General features: G+C 41.3%; 1 protein-coding gene across 4 annotated transcripts in view; it reads right to left on the reverse strand.

The window, feature by feature from the left end:
- The window catches only part of SLC28A3 (solute carrier family 28 member 3), a 76,935-nt gene that overhangs the window by 6,391 nt on the left and 53,028 nt on the right, over positions 1-17,516 (reverse strand). For 3 of the 4 annotated variants that reach the window (XM_006059094.4, XM_006059093.4, XM_025281955.3), the window contains 6 exons: positions 15,155-15,235; positions 11,095-11,175; positions 9,066-9,191; positions 7,287-7,417; positions 5,233-5,401; positions 4,635-4,832 (listed from right to left, as the gene is read on the reverse strand). In XM_006059094.4, coding sequence (XP_006059156.2) covers positions 4,635-4,832; positions 5,233-5,401; positions 7,287-7,417; positions 9,066-9,191; positions 11,095-11,175; positions 15,155-15,235 — 786 coding nt within the window. The remainder of the gene's footprint in view (positions 1-4,634; positions 4,833-5,232; positions 5,402-7,286; positions 7,418-9,065; positions 9,192-11,094; positions 11,176-15,154; positions 15,236-17,516) is intronic. The other variant, XM_044940243.2, reaches the window with a different exon arrangement.

Genomic DNA, 17,516 nt, shown 5'->3' on the forward strand with positions numbered 1-17,516 from the left:
TGGTTTCCTGGGACTGGGTTGGGGTGGGATGAGGTGTTGTTGACAACTGGCCAAGGGACGTTTTCTAGGTGTGGTGGAAATGTTCATTATCTTGACTGTGGGCGTGGTTACAAAGGTGACAGATTTATCAAAATACAGGCCTTTTTTGGTATGTAAATTATACTTCAGTGAAAAGGAATTATCTTAGTAAAAAGGAAGTTCACAGATAGCAGAGAGGCTCCTTTCCGCTATCTGTGGGGTGCTTGCCTTTCTTTTTTCCTCAGCTCTGACCAGATCATAGGAATATTAGGTACTAGGAGAGTGAATAGTCTTTTTACACAGAAAGATGAGAAGATGGCAGGTGGATTCTTGGAAGCATGAGCATGACCCTCCTCCTCTGTTCCAATGGACAAGACATGCTGCTCAATCCAGATAATCTTCCTCAGATTGAGCAGCTGACTGTGGGAGGCTTGGAAGATTCAGTGGGCTCAGTTGTTCACCAGAGGCACAGCCAAACTGGCAAAGGCGCCCACATGACCAAGGCAATAATTTTCTTTACCAAAATCCTGAAAAATCTATGATTTGGTTTGAAGAACAAACCAGGCTAACGCTCTATCAAAAGTAGCAGTGCCTTTTTTTTTCCTCTTTTTTTTTCACTAACTGAATTTTTAAAAGCTCATGTTCAAGGTTCAAGTGGTAATGGTAAGTTTTTTTGTTGATTATAAAGCTCCTCTTCTCTTTCACAATTTCTGAGAACTCCTTTGTTGATATTCTCCATCATCATGCAGACAGGAAAAAAAATATATATTTCAAGTATTTGGGCAGTCCACTGTTTGCGGAAAAGCTCATTCTTGTCCCCTGCTCAGTCTATTGCTTTTTCATTTAGTTCAATTGGCTTCAAAAATAGGCAAGCTTGTTAAGAGGCCATGGGGAAGGAGATGGCAAAAAGTGCTTAAGATTCCCTCCTCATTTCTGAGGATCTAGGGGAAGAAGGGACACAGATGTGGCCATGTAGGGTCTTATAATAAGAGGAAAAGGAGGCTGGGATGATTCCACTTAGCCTTTGTCCAAGAGTTATGTGATAGAAAGAGCTGCACTGTACTAGGAAATTAATAATAGTTCTTTCAGCTCTCCTTGTACTGGATCAAGGATGCCACAGGTACAAGGAAAGTCATTGCAGCATTACTTCTAATAGCTAAAAAATTGTAATAGTGTTCATCAACGAGGGACTGGTTGAAATAAGTTATGATGTGCTTATATTGTGTCACAGGCATCCAAGATACGTTGCCAAGGGCAAAGTATCTCTGCTAACAGCAGAGAGCATGATGTGAAATGTGGAGAGGAGCTGAATCGTAGAGAAATAGGGAGGATGACTTTCTTTTCCCTGTACACCTCTTGTACCTTTTGAGTTCTGTACCATGGTACGTTTTATGTGTAAAGAAACAAACATGGAAAGTATTATGTTTATTCTAAGAAAAAGAAGATGGTGAAAATGATGGAGTGATAAAGAGCTCATTCTGGGGGTGACATGCTACATATGCATTCCTCTTTTTTTTTTTTTAAACTGAAGTATATTTGATTTACACTGTTTTGTTAGTTTCTTCTGCTCAGCAAAATGATTCAGATATATAGAATATATATTTATTATATACAGATATGTATTCTTTTCCATTATGGTTTATTACAGGGAATAAATTTAGTTTTCTGGTCTATACAGTAGGATCTTATTATTTATCTGCTTTATGTATAGTAGTTTTTATCTGCCAATACCAAACCTAATTTATCCTTTCTTTTCTCTTTCCCCTTTGGTAACTGTAAGTTTGTTTTCCATGTCTGTGAGTCTGTGTCTGCTTCATAAATAATTTCATTTGTGTTATATTTTAGATTTCACTTAGATATAAGTGATATCATATGGTATTTGTCTTTCTCTTTCTGACTTACTTTACTTAGTATCCACGTTGCTGCAAATGACATTATTTTATTATTTTTTATGGCTAAGTTGTATTCTATTGTGTATATGTACCATATCTTCTTTATCCATTCATCCACTGATGGACATTTAGATTGCTTCCATGTCTTGGCTATTGTAAATAGTGCTGCTATGAACACTGGGGTGCATGTATCTTTTCATGTTACACTTTTCTCTGAGTATATTCCCAGGAGTGGGATTGTTGGATCATATGGTCACTCTAGTTTTAGTTTTTTGAGGAAAAGTGAAAGTCTCTCAGTCATGTCTGACTCTTTGTGACCCCATGGAGTATACAGTTCATGGAATTCTCCAGGCCAGAATATTGGAGTGGGTAGCCTCTCCCTTCTCTGGGGGATCTTCCCAACCTAGGGATCGAACCCAGGTCTCCTGCATTGCAGGCAGATTCTTTACCAGCTGAGCCACAAGGGAAGCCCAAGAATACTGGAGTGGGTAACCTATCCCTTCTCCAGCAGATCTTCCTGACCCAGGAATCAAACTGGGGTCTCCTGCATTGCAGGTGGATTCTTTACCAACTGAGCTCTCGAGGAACCTCCATACTATTTTCCATAGTGGCTGTACCAATTTACATTCCAACCAACGGTGTAGGAGGGCTCCCTTTTCTCCATTCCCTCTCCAGCATTTGTTATTTGTAGACTTTTTAATGATGGTCCTTCTGACTGGTGTGCGATTGTGCTCATTGCAGTTTGATTTTCGTTTCTCTAATAATTAGCGATGGGCATCTTTCCATGTGTCAGTTGGCCATCTGTACATATGCATTCTGAACACTTAGATGAAGGTCATCAGTGTGCATAATTCAATGGATAACACTGGGTTTTTGCCTTATGGACCCAGGTTGTATGCTTTAGTCACATTGTACCTTTTCCAAGAGATGTTGGGACACTCCCACCACTTGTTGGTTGGTAAACAGAAATTGTAAGAACTCGTCCCCACTTGGTTGATTGGAAATAAGACATTTGGAAAAACAAAATGCTTTCCCCTTTGTGACTCAACAATAGCAAAAGCCATTGAGTTCCTATCTCCAAATATCCTCCTGTGAGTCTGCCCCTGGTTGGGCTCACTCCCAACCCACATCAGCTTTACTGTTCTATTTCTATCCTCTTAATAACCTGTTCACAAACCTGCTTAGTACAGCCAGAACTGAGAGCTCACTTTGCTTAATAACAAAACTACTTTTTCCAGGCAACCGGCAGTAGGGGATGGAAAACATTTCACTTAATTTAGCCTATTCTTTCCTTTTGGCAGGGAAGCCAGCTAGTTTGTGGTGGCATCCAAATGATGAGGATGTTTGGCCAAGCTCCATTGTGTGGTCAGTTGAAGAATGAACACTGAGAAACAGGAGACCTGCAGAGCTATTATTCATCTCAGATGTGTGGGTCAAAATGCCCCTGACCATAAATACAAATCAATACTCCCCTGGAGTATGCTGTTATATTTGTGTAACACGTGGGAGTAATCTGCGTGTTTGGTGTTTGGGAGGCTAGGAGAGATGGTCAGAGGTGGGCAGTCTCAGAACCTTGAACAGCATGCTTTTCCTTCCCTTTCCCTTTGAAGCCAAATATGTGCCTAGGACGTTAATTCCAAGCAGATTGTTTTGATGAGTAATGGTGGTGGTAGGAAATGTTCGCTATTTCCCTCAGAGTTTCCATGTGTGACAATTCTGTTCTTCAGAAAAGTAGAAGCTGGAGACTCAGCTGCAAATATGGCTGAGATAACAGCCTCACCTGGTTTCCCTCATCCCATTCAAGGCCAAGTAAACATGAACATCTCCTTGCAGGCTATGGACCTGAAATCGTGACATAATTATAGGGCCTGAGCTTTTTTTCTTCCCTCATTCACTTGGAGGATAGTTGTTGTGTCTCACTGCCTCTTTAATATAGGCACTAGGCGGCACTTGGGCAGTTTCTCAGAGATCAAACAGTTTCTTAAACAGGAAGAAAGAGAACTTCATGATCAGTAGATGATGAGTCCCATGAGAACAGAGGCTTTATCACTCATTTAACACTGTGGCAGCCATCCATAGCACAGTGCTCAAAGAAGACATTCCATAAATATCTGATGTGAAAGTGAAGTGAAAGTGAAAGTCACGTAGTTGAGTCTGACTCTTTGCGACCCCATGGACTATATAGTCCACAGAATTCTCCAGGCCAGAATACTGGAGTGGGTAGCCATTCCTTTTTCCCAGGGGATCTTCCCAACCCAGGGATCAAACCCAGGTCTCCTGCATTGCAAGCAGATTCTTTGCCAGCTGAGCCACCAGGGAAGTCCAAGAATACTGGAGTCGGTAGCCTATCCCTTCTTCAGCAGATCTTCCCAACCCAGAAATCGAACGGGGGTCTTCTGCATTGCAGATGGATTCTTTACCAGTTGAGCTATTGGCTATAATCCCAGCTCATGGATTTGCATTGATAGTGGCTCAAAAGTAAATGATCACAGTGGTAAAGGTTAGCTGTGTTTCTTTCTACACACAATCACATACACACATGTGCACATGCATACCCTGTGATTAACTCAACGTAGCCCGATTGTGAAGTCAAAGATTTGGGGCCTGTTTTCTTCTCTGATGTACCCCAAATACCTGGCATGGTACCTGACACACAGAGGCACCAGCAGCTATTTGATGAGTGTATGTATGTGTTGAAGTATATCAGGAAGGAAATGTACTCACTGATATATATTGCTGCACACCATCCACAAATTTGGGTCCACCCACTTGCCTTAAATGGATCAATTTTGAGAGTTGCTGATAAGCCACAAATTCATTGAAGAATGTCTTATAACCTATGAGTTTGGCAACCATAAAGCTATCTTGCCAGTCTACTCCCATCATGAAGGCAAAGGGCATGAAGATGTAGGAGCATATTACCTACAAAAAAAAAAAAAAAAGAAGAAGAAGACCTCTTTAGAGCAGTGATTTGCTTCCAGTTCTTGGGTCTCATGCCTATGACCAGATTGTTCCCATCCCCTCTATGTCCTTAGGCACAGAAATCCCTGTGCCTCCTCTAGCCTCTCTTTATCCTTTAGGAGTAAAGGTTGAAACTGGTCATTTGAAGTAAGGAAGGATTTGGGGGAAGGAGTCAGGAATGAATGTGTTGGGGGAAGGAGGAGAGAGGGGTGGGAAGTTGGGGGGTTCCTGGTAAATCTGTACATGGTAGAAGAGTGCACTATAGCCAGTTAGAGTATATTATAGACAATTCATAAACCAGCTTTATTTTTAACAAAGATTGGCAGAAACGTAAAGGAGGAGGAATATGATAGAATTGTACCTCAAAACTCAGTTGTGGGTAGTCAAACATGTTTCCCAACCAGGACAGGGCTGAATTCATAAAAGACAGCAGAGCTAAGAAGGCAATCAAATTCACGGCAATGTTCGCCACCAGGGAAATGGATGAGGATGCTCCCTGTGTTGCAGCTTCTAGGAGATTCCTTGAATCACTTTATCAAAAAATAGCAATTCCAGAATTACTAAAGGATTGTCAGTGGATGGACATCATAGGTGTAGAAATGGCATAATCGGAGCTCATTCGAATGGAGAGACAAACTCTCAGACCCATGTCCTGGCTGAAATACTCACCCGAATTCCACGAAATCATGAAAGGATTTAGTTTTTGAGAGTAGGTGATGGGCATATGAGTGTCTAAGTGTTATACCACTCTTTTAATTTGGGGGAATAATTTATACTAAAAAATTGGTAAAGAATAAAATATTACAGGTTTAAACAATTATATTTGATGGCTTCTAGAGAATATTTATAAAATATTCACAGTATCAGTCAGTCAGTTCAGTCACTCAGTCGTGTCCAACTTTTTGCGACGCCATGAATCACAGCAGCCAGGCCTCCCTGTCCATCACCAACTCCCGGAGTTCATCCGGGAGTTCACAGTATGCTGCTGCTGCTGCTGCTGCTGAGTCGCTTCAGTCATGTCCGACTCTGTGCGACTCCATAGATGGCAGCCCACCAGGCACCCCCGTCCCTGGGATTCTCCAGGCAAGAACACTGGAGTGGGTTGCCATTTCCTTACCCAATGCATGAAAGTGAAAAGGGAAAGTGAAGTCACTCAGTCGTGTCCAATTCTTAGCGACCCCATGGACTGCAGTCTACCAGGCTCCTCCACTCATGGGATTTTCCAGGCAAGAGTACTGGAGTGGGGTGCCATTGCCTTCTCCGAGTTCACAGTATAAGAAGTAACAATTCAAGGAAGGTCTGTGTATGCATCCATCATCTCATTTAAGAAATGGAATGTCACATCAGCTTTGAGCACTCCCTCGTTAATCACATCTTCTTCTCTCTAATCTCAGAGGTACTTGGCCCACTAGGATTTGCTTAAGATTTCCTTTCTTTTTAATTTTCTTTCCCCTGAATAATATATTGTGTTAGTTTACACATTTGCTAGCTTTATAAGTGAAATCCACATATTCCATATAGATACTTTGGCAACTTGCTTTTCCACTCATGGTTATGATTCTCTATATACAAACAATGGATGAATCTCAGAAACATATTGGTTGATAAATTCCGTTATATAATGACATACTTTTGAACACCCTAAATTCCTTATTTTTTCCCACCCCTTTCTCTTTCTTTCAAAAAGAGCAAAAAGTAAATGAACCTAAGAGGGGTTAGGAATACTAATATCATATCTCATCATCCCTATTATATAAGAAACTTCTGGAAATGGTGATCCTATGATTTTCCAACAGTCTTAAATCATGGCCCAGTGAAGCCTATGTGTGGGTTCAGTTGGTCAGTTGAGTCTGACTCTTTGTGACCCTGTGGACTGCATTCTGCCATGCTCCTCTGTCCTCTGGGATTTTCCTGGCAAGAATACTTGGGGTGGGTTGCCATTTCCTTCTCCAGGGGATCTTCCTGACCCAGGGATCAAACCCATGTCTCCTGTGTCTCCTGCATTGTAGGTGGATTCTTTACTGCTGAGCTACCAGGGGATCCACAATGAACTCTATATGATATTTAAAATTAACGATCTATTCACCTGAACCTAATATAATATCACAAACCAACTATACTTCAATCTAAAAAAAAGTTAGTTAAATGAAATGCCTACAATGAACAGTCAAGGAAATGTATTGACATTTAGGTGCTGGTAGTTAGGAAAGATTTCCTTGAGTGTTGAAAGAAGATGTTTTGGATAGAGTCTACATAGTTATGGGAAATTAAATTCACTTTAATTCACTGTGTTCTCTGATAATAAAATTTTTGCTGCACTTTGAATTTGGACTGCAGCAAAACTCTCCTCCCCCACCCCCAGCCTCCTACTTTTGTAGTGATTAACTATTAACTAGGTGAACTTGTCCCACTTACCCACTTTCCATTTTCATGGCGTTCTTGAGGTTTATTTTAGGTGTTTCTGTCTCAGGCCAAAAAAGTTTAGAAATAGCCAATGCCGCAGGTGCAGACATAACTGAAGCAGTTAACAAGTGAGAGGATGAAACCTGTGATTTCAAGAGAAAGACCAGTTTAAGGTTTAGCTTTTCTGTTGTGTTTAAAATGAATGACCCAAATGCCTTACAAGGGAGGTGACGGGCAGGCATTGATTCTGTGCCAGAAATCAGTGTTTCTTTGGAGGCTTGGAAAAGCTCAATAGTCATATCCTGGGCATCAACTTGAGAGAAGGGAGATGGCATCAATTGACCACATCTTTTGGAGAAGCACAAACCCAAATTTGACCATTTCAGAAGAGAATTAATCCTGTGTTTAGGAACTTTCAAAGATGATAACTCTACCTCTCTATTGTTCTTTCAAATGTTCAAATAGCCCCTAAAGCTATTTCATTATGTCCTCAATTTAGGTGATGGGTATCTGGGGTGCAGGCATGCATACACCCCTCTCCATCTTCCTTTTGCTTTCCTGATGTCCTTTGTGCCTCTACATAATATCTGTTTATTCAGAGTCCCTTTAATCTGTAAGTTGTTTTTGTTTTCCTCACTGCAGTTCTGCTTAAACTCTTTCCCCTTCCCTCCCACAACCTCATCTTGTTTCTGGATTCTCTTCCCTGTGTTTCCAGAATTATAGAATCTGCTCCTCCCTCCCCACTCCCATTCCATCCAGCACAGTTTTGTAGGCAGAATTCCTACAGCGATCCATCTGGGGCATGAGTCAAACTGCTGTTCCTGAGGTCTCTACCCTTTTTGTCTTTCTTCTTCCCACTGATTGGCTCTGTAAGATTTGGATGAAGTCCTGGATTGAAACTTGCCTATCTTATATGAATTCCTCATCAGCTGGACCACGCAACTGCTATATTATTCCATTTCTCCACTGGAGGCTCTAAGCTCTGTACTCGAGGCATGTGCACTGGTTACCGTAACATTCTTCAGCCCCATCCCATAGACCAACTGCTCTCAAACTGGGCTATACAATGAAATCTGAGGACTGAAAAATAATATTGATGCCTGGGTCTCATCCCAAGAGATTCTGGATTAATTACTCTGGGGTATGGACCTGGGCATTAGGGCTTTTAAAAACATTTTAAAAATCCCAGGTGATTCTAATGTGAAATAGGTTTTGAGAATCTCTGCTGTAAGCCAGGAGTCAGAAAAAGCTTTTTGTAAAGGGTAAATAGTTTTGGCTTTTGGAGCCACAACTACTCAACTCTGTATCATAAAAGCTGCTTAGATAATGAACAGGAATAGCTGGCTTCCAATTAAACTGTAGTTATTAAAAAAAAAAAAAAAAAAACCAAAGTGATCTAAATTTGCCCCTGGGCCAGAGTTTGCTAATGCCTGACCTAGATGGCCTTTAACTAGTATCTGTAATAATTAAATTTTTTTTTTTTACATATTTAAATTTTCACCCGAAGTAACCTCATAATATGAGGTTATGATTGAAATACCAGATTTCATTCTGGTATGGTTGGATATAGTTCATGTTTAGGTGGCTGGGATATGAACGTGAAACACCAAAGCTCCTTGGGGGTCACTCTATTCAAATGCCAAAAGAACTGTGACCATCTATACAGAAAAAAGGGATACTCTTTTTGCCTCCTTATCTGGCAGCAGTAGTAAAGGAAAGAACCGAAATAACAATAGTAAAGAAAAAAAAAAGATTGAATTTTTCCTTAAGTTAAGCCTGAAACATTCTTACCCCAAAAGAGATGTATGCACCTAAGACACTTCCAGCAATGGTGGAGAACCCAGCGGTCATGATCGCGTGGAGTTCAGACTTGGTGACATATGGTAAATACGGTCGGACCAGCAGAGGAGACTCGGTCTGGAAATACAAAGTGACCAGATTCAACGTTCCCTGAGGAGGAGAGGCTACTACTCAAAATTCCATTCTCTACAGCAGAATTTCTAAGAGTGGACTTCAGGCCAGTTCCATCAGCTTGACCAGGAATTTGTTAGACCCATAAATTCTCAGAATTACTTAATGGAAAACTCTAGGGCTGGGTCCAGCAGCAGTGTTTTAACAAACTTGCTGGTGGTTCTGATGAGTGTTCATGTTTAAGAACCTATACCATCAATGTCTGGGTCTTTTGGACTCTAGGGCAGTGTATATACAGAGTCATGTGTGAAGTTTGTAAGGCCAGTTTATGTAAGGCTCCTGCCTACCCTAGGATTGGACTCTGATGACTTGGTACTCTTTTCTAAGGTTGGACAACCATGGGCCAAGTAACTCTATCCAGTGGCCTGGCCTTGGGAACTCTGGTTCCCAAACCTCTGTGACTTCCCATCTCCCAGCTTCATCCCAACATACCCTAACCTCTTTGCTGATACCATAGGGAAACAAAAACACAAGTATTAAAAAATACCAGCAATAACAAGGACTGGTGCCCATGGGCCTTTCCCTAATTGAAAATCAGAGAACCACCTCTACTTGCATGGAAAGGCATCAATTAGAATATAGTTGTAAAGGCTTGAGTTCCATTGAGGGCAGGTGGCCTATGGTGTGGGACTCTCCATAAATAATAGCTGTACTTTTAGCACATTAAGTACATATTAAGTATCAAATTGAGCACCACTGGAGCATGTGTGCAATTTTACAATTTTCCCCTCATTATTTCTAATTGTTCTATAAGATTGAGTGTGTTGAGCTTCAATTTATGGACTGCATAGAAACTCAGTACATGAGCCCTCTTACCCTGCAGGTAGGAGTAATCAGCTCAAGATGGTGCCCTAATTAGTCCTGAGGGATTTTATGGCTATAATTATAATAATTTCAACTACTAGGGAAAGAGCTCTGCTCTAGGCTAGTAAGCTAGGCTTACCAATCAGAAGGCTCAGCCGCCTGGAGCAATTGTAAGCCTTTTAATTTGGGGCCATGTGTTTTTTGGGGTGACTTGATTTTTGCTTCAAATTCAGTTTCCTTGCATAGCCATGCTAGCAAGTATTCATACCTGGTTTCCTTGGTGTGTGATTCCATTCTGCCTGAAGTTATGTATCCTAAGTGATGAGGATTTCTTACTTATATACCCCTTAGGAATGCTGCCATTTTGAGAGATGTCCCTTGGCAACATATTTCTCTGCTTAAATGGACTTCAGGCAAAAATGCATGTGATAGATAAGGAAGGTGAAAATGCTTTTGCTCATCAGCATTTTTCTTTAGGCTCAGCAAAGAGACTGTTGGACGGTTCAGATAAGTTGAGAATGAGCTTAAGTACTGATATGGCTGCATGGTTCTTGGGGGAAAGCCTTTCTTGGTCTCTTTCATTGCCACAAGCTTTATATTAGTACTAGAGAATGAGAGGCTGCCTGTTACATATTTGCAGCTTCAAGATGAATGGTGAACTCCATCTGAGTAGATGAGCTGCTAGCATTTGATGGGTGGGTCAGAAACCTCAACAACTCAGTTAATTCAGAAAAGATTTGTTGAGAATCTATACATGAGAAGCCCTATGCTTTGATAAAATGATTCAGTTTTTCTTCCTCTCCATAAATTTCCAAGAACCCAAATTCCACACTAGGGCATGGAGTCTCTTAGAAGAGCGCTCTCTCTCTCTCTCTCTCTCTCTACCCTTGGAGTCTACACATTATTAATATTGAGGGTTCCTTATCTTGATACCTTCCTCCTACAGTAAAGGAAATAACACTGTCATTAAAAACATTTTTTTTTCTCTTTCTGGAAAGAGTATCCATTTTAGCAGATGTTTTGTTTTTTTGATATTACAACTTACCTGTCCAATAAATATATTGCCAGAAGCTACTACAGATTCAACAGGAGATGTTCCCATAGTCACTAGCATTACCCATCCAACCTAAAAGGCAAACAAGGATAAAGTCAGTAAAGAATTGTTTGTACACACAGAACTTCAAAGTAGGGATAAAAATCTTTAAAATGGAGGAAAATGCTGAGGACTTCAACAATTGTACTAAACTTGAATATATATACCTTATTGATAGGGACAGAATAAAGGGACAAAGTAGGTGATTAAATAGCAAATCACACTGTTGCTGCTGCTGCTGCTAAGTTGCTTCAGTCGTGTCTGACTCTGTGTGACCCCAGAGACGGCAGCCCACCAGGCTCCCCCGTCCCTGGAATTCTCCAGGCAAGAACACTGGAGTGGGTTGCCATTTCCTTCTCCAATGCATGAAAGTGAAAAGTGAAAGTGAAGTCACTCAGTTGTGTCCGACTCCTAGAGACCCCATGGACTGCAGCCTACCAGGCTCCTCTGTCCATGGAATTTGCCAGGCAAGAGTACTGGAGTGGGTTGCCATTGCCTTCACGCTAAGGGAATGCAAATAGAAAAAAAAAAAAAAAAAAGGGAGACTCTTGTAAGTTAATGATTACTCAGGAAAGCAGATTTGCTTAAGCATAAAACGAAGCGAGCTAGCTTAGCAACAAACCCTGCAACGGAAGTACAAGACATTTCCCAAAACAACAAAACAATGGTGGCATGAGACCCACATCCTGCTCAGCGAGTTCAGTAACATGCTCTCTGCACACATAAAAACAATAATTTATGAAAAGGTAACACTTCAAAGTGGAAGACCCTCATTGTACTGAGATCTGAAATAATTTTCCGTAGTGCCATGACAGTCTTGGCTTGACCTGGTGAAGACAAAAAACTCCTCTGCCAAGAATGGAGGAGGAGCTGATGATGGAAGCATGGGGTCTACTCAAGAATGAGGAAGAACATGGTTTTTTCCCTCTCTGCACTTTTCCTTTGTTTATAAGACTGTAGCCCACTAGTTTCTCAGGGCGTGGCACCTTTTTGCCTGTCTGCTTGTAAAACTCATAAGCATCCTATTCTAATGCCTTTCATTGAATTCTTTCTGCACTGAGAAATAAAGGACTGGAGCTCCTTGCTATGCTAAGCCACTTCAGTCGTGTCTGACTCTGTGCGACCCCATAGACGGCAGCCCACCAGGCTCCCCCGTCCCTGGGATTCTCCAGGCAAGAACACTGGAGTGGGCTGCCATTTCCTTCTCCAATGCCTGAAAGTGAAAAGTGAAAGTGAAGTCGCTGAGTCTTGTCCGACTCTTAGCGACCCCATGGATTGCAGCCTAACAGGCTCCTCTGTCCATGGGATTTTCCAAGCAAGAGTACTGGAGTGGGGTGCCATTGCCAGCTCCTTGGAGTCCCTCAAGACGCCACCTAGCGTTTTCATTATATAGTGCATAAAGCAGGCTGATCAAATCTTACTTGAATGCTAAGTCTGAGTCAATATGCCAGCAAATTTGAAAACTCAGCAGTGGCCACAGGACTGGAAAAGGTCAGTTTTTATTCCAATCCCAAAGAAAGGCAATGCCAAAGAATGTTAAAACTACTGCACAATTGCACTCATTTCACACGCTAGCAAAGTAATGCTCAAAATTCTCCAAGCCAGGCTTCAGTAGTACATGAACCGTGAACTTCCAGATGCTCAAGTTGGATTTAGAAAAGGCAGAGAAACCAGATATCAGATTGCCAACATCCGTTGGATCATCAAAAAAGCAAGAGAGTTCCAGAAGCATCTACTTCTGCTTTATTGACTACTCCAAAGCCTTTGATTGTGTGGATCACAATAAACTGGAAAATTCTTCAAGAGATGGGAATACCAGACCTCCTGACCTGCCTCCTGAGAAATCTGTATGCAGGTCAAGAAGCAACAGTTAGAACTAAACAACAGACTGGTTCCAAATTGGGAAAGGAGTATGTCAAGGCTGTATATTGTCATTCTGCTTATTTAACTTATATGCAGAGTACATCATGCGAAATACCGGGCTGGATGAAGCACAAGCTGGAATCAAGATTGCTGGGAGAAATATCAATAACCTCAAATATGCAGATGACACCATACTCATGGCAGGAAGCAAAGAACTAAAGAGCCTCTTGATGAAAGTGAAAGAGGAGAGTGAAAAAGTTGGCTTAAAACTCAATATTCAGAAAACTAAGATCATGGCATCCAGTCCCATCACTTCATGGCAAATAGAGGGGGAAACAATGGAAACAGTGACAGACTTTCCTTATTGGGCTCCAAAATCACTGCAGACGGTGACTGCAGCCATGAAATTAAAAGACACTTGCTCCTTGGAAGAAAAGTTATGACCAACCTAGACAGCATATTAAAAAGCAGAGACATTACTTTGCCAACAAAGGTCCATCTAGTCAAAGCTACGGTTTTTCCAGTATGGATGTGAGAGTTGGACCATAAAGAAAGCTGAGCACCAAAGAATTGATGCTTTTGAACTGTGGTGCTGGAGAAGACCCTTGAGAGTCCCTTGGACTGCAAGGAGATCCAACCAGTCAATCCTAAAGGAAATTTGTCCTGAACATTCATTGGAAGGACTGATGCTGAAACTCCAATACTTAGGCCACCCGATGTGAAGAACCGACTCATTGGAAAAGACTCTGACACTGGGAAAGATTGAAGGCGAGAGGAGAAGGGGTTGACAGAGGATGAGATATTTGGATGGCATCACTGACTCAATGGACATGAGTTTGAGCAAGCTCCGGGAGCTGGTGATGGACAGGGAGGCCTGGTGTGCTGCACTCCATGGGGTCTCAAAGAGTCAGACATGACTGAGTGACTGAACTGAACTGAACTGAACTGAAGTCTGAGTCATTGTATATTCTTTGAACACTATACAATGAATGTCTCTTGACATGTCTATCTTGTAGAAGTAATGTATTGATTTTTTTTCCGAGTAATAAGTTATAATATTTTCTAACAGTCATGTCAGTCTTCACAGCATTCCAAGGACTATTTTAAGCCCCTGTTCTAGTGATGAATTTAATCTTTATAATAACCCTCTCAGGGAGGTCCTATAGTTAGACACATTTTACAGAAGAGGAAACCAAGGCACAGAACGGTTTAGTTGTTCTGTCAGAGATTGCTTAGTTAATAAGTAATGGGATGTAGTTGAGGTTTGGCTTTTTCTACCTAAGTCTCAAACATGGTTGACAGTCCCACTTTTGTAGTGGTTCTTCCAACCGGAGACTGTAGTCCCCACCCAAGAATGGGGACTTTCTGTTGCATCCTCTCTCCTTCCTTCCTGCTTCGACATGAAACACAGGAATGCTAAGTGTTTCAATTGACAGTCAGAAAATTATGCACTCTGGCACTCTTGCTGAAACATTTAATCCTACTGGTATTCTGGCTCTCTCCCCATTTTATTTATTTACAGGGATCAAAGGAGGGTTGTGGCTGTGCCCAAAACCTCTATACGCTGCCTTGTTCTTGAGTGCATTTAAACTAACTTATAAATTACTGAGTTTTGCAATATAATATGATGTAGGACTGACAGTGTTGGGGCAGCAGGACTGAGATGAGCTTTTCAGACCCCCCCAAAAAAAAATATTTTGCATGCTGACAAAAGCCCTCATGAGAGAACAGCAGCTTTCCTTTCTTCCTTTGATTCTCTAGCAACTCCTAGACAAGGAAGATCCATTTGGGTTATCATCTGAGGGTAAGCAGTGACTTTGTGTAAGGCATGGGTGGATAGTCAAGATGAAAGGACAATCTGGTCCCAACTTCTTGAAGTCAATTCTTTGGCTAAAGGAATAACTGCTGAGGTTTCATGAAGATGTCCAGGGAGTCGCAAGTCACAGCGTTATTAGAAATCCTGGAGATAAAATTCCCTCTGTAGATCCATGGAGGATTTTGGGGTTTGAATCTAATACCTTGGGGTAGGAGTGGATTTTGGTACGAAGGGAAAGGCAGTTTGTAAAAATCCAGATAAAAGACATTCAAGACTTTGTCCCTGAGATAATCAGCTCTACCCCTGTCACCCACTTCCTTCTAGTCCCGGTACCTTTCTAATGATCCACTGCATCAATCCGAGGTAGTACAACATGGACATCACAGTGCTGAAGAAAATCACAATGGGCAGGACCTAGGGGTGGGTGGAGGACAAGAGTGGCCATAGGTTAACACTGATCCCAGCAGTATTAGTAGGTTTCAGATCAATCTCCTTCTTTCTGTCTCCTTTTTCCCCTCTGAAATGTCATCAAAATACCGGAAACTTCTCTTGAATAAACAACACTTTTATCAGGCAATTTCCTCATCTACATACAGTTTCTTCTAATTCGTTCAGGATAAACTTGAGTGTATTTCATAGGAAACTTAAAAAAAATCCTACTATGATGGGCTTTCCTTACTTCAGTTTCTAGAGAAGCAATGACATTTGGGGGAGGAAATTTATAATAATTAGATCAAGAAACTGAAAACCACTGGCAGATATCTTTGTTATTCTGATATTCAACAGACATAGGATTCACTACTTATTATCAGAGCAACTTGGATCAAGGTTAACTGCGAGCAACCTCAGGTCTTTATTCATAGTAGTGACACAGTAGGTACTTAAATAATGCCTCCTATAGAGCAAGCATTCATGCATTTAGTTTTTAGAATAATGAATATTTTACTTATAGATTTTTGAATCATTATACAAAGATTAGACTTTGGAACTAGTCTACTTCTGTGTTAATGAAGGTTGTCTTTTTCTAGATCTTTTCCTGATGCTCTTTGGATGCCTTCCATGCAGCTTGCGTTTCTACAGGGAGCAGTTTCTACCCTGCATGAACCACACTGGGTTGTGGTCTGGATCCCTCACCGTCCCTACTCCATTGTTCCCTTTCCCTCTGTTCCCAGCTAAATGGCCAGGAACAAGCTGCCACCAGAGACACAGAATGACTGGAGACAATTTGTACAGGATCTAATTTAGAAAACTCTATTAATAATATATAGTAAAAGACTTTTTGTGCCATTATTCAGAATGCACTCATTTATGTGCTTTTATTGGCTTTAATGGGCAGGCAGAGGCTTCCTGAAAGCTTCAAGGAGTTAAAGGGGCTCATCTCACTAACATTCCCACAGGGAATCTATTTTGGCAGAAAGGATGCCCTGGGGAGAGGACAGGTGTTGTTCTTGGTGGTGGTGGTGGTGGTGGTGGGGAGGTCTGAAGACAATGGTGCAGCCTGAACAGCAAGTTCCTCCTTCTTTGTGATTTTATTTTTTGTAATTCTGGATTCAATTTATGATAGGAACATATTTCTATCTTAGTTTGTAAACACTGGACCTTTCAGAGATGGCTTAGTTATTTCAGCACCAAAGTATCAAATCAGTAGTTTAAAAAAAGATTCAGCATAGCAGGTGGCCAAGGTAATTTGAAGGTAAATGGAGTCCATGAGTGAGAAAACAATAAAAAAATATAGGAACAATAGCATGCCATAAAAAAGAAATCTGAAGAAAAAGCCAAATGCTTTTTCTGACTTATCATCGAGGATTTGTAGGGACTTCCCAGAGGAAGGTGAGCTTCCTGGGGCTGTGGGAGGCCTGGGAGAGAATTGATTAGGCCTGACCTTGGGGCTAAGTCACCAAGTTGCCTTTCCCCTGTAAAATAACATCCTTCCTGTGGTTGGGAGAAGGCCTGGCCTGCAGGCCTGCCAAAGTGAAGGCAGTACTGAAGGAAAGAGGGGAAAGGTTTAGCATGGGGATGGTTCTGTAAGAACAGAGGTTGATGTGGGTGACCAGCTGTCCCCGTTTGTCTGAGATTAAGAAGTTTCCTGAGTGCAGCGCTGTCACTGAGCCTGGACCGGGAAGTCATTAGCAGCCATATTCATTGCCAGGTACCTCATGTTCTTTCCCCTGAAATCTCAGATCCTATTACCCCATATGAGCTTTCGTAAGTATATCAGCAAATGTTACACAACTCCCCAAAGTACAGGCATAGCTTGTTTTGTTGTGCTTTACTTTATTGTGCTTCTTGCATGTTGTATTTTTCACAGATTGAAGGATTGTAGCACTCCTTCACTGAGCAAGTCTATTGGCACCATTTTTCCAACAGCACTTGCTCACTTTGTGTCTTTGGGTCACATGTTGGTAATCCTCACAATATTTCAAACTTTTTCATTATTACTATGTTTGTTATGGTGATCAGTGATCTTTGATGTTACTATTGTGATTGTTCTGGTATTTTTTTAGCAATAAAGTGATTTTAAATTAAGGTATGTACTTTTTTTTAGATATACCGCTATGTCACACTTAATAGACAACAGTAGAGTTGTAAACATAATTTTTATGTGCACTGGGAAACCAAAAAATTTGTGTGATCACTTTATTGTGATATTCACTTTACTGTGGTGGTCTGGAACTGAATTTGCAACATCTCTGAG

This window comes from Bubalus bubalis, chromosome 3 (genome assembly GCF_019923935.1).
Source record: "Bubalus bubalis isolate 160015118507 breed Murrah chromosome 3, NDDB_SH_1, whole genome shotgun sequence".
NCBI classification, from domain to species: Eukaryota; Metazoa; Chordata; class Mammalia; order Artiodactyla; family Bovidae; genus Bubalus; species Bubalus bubalis.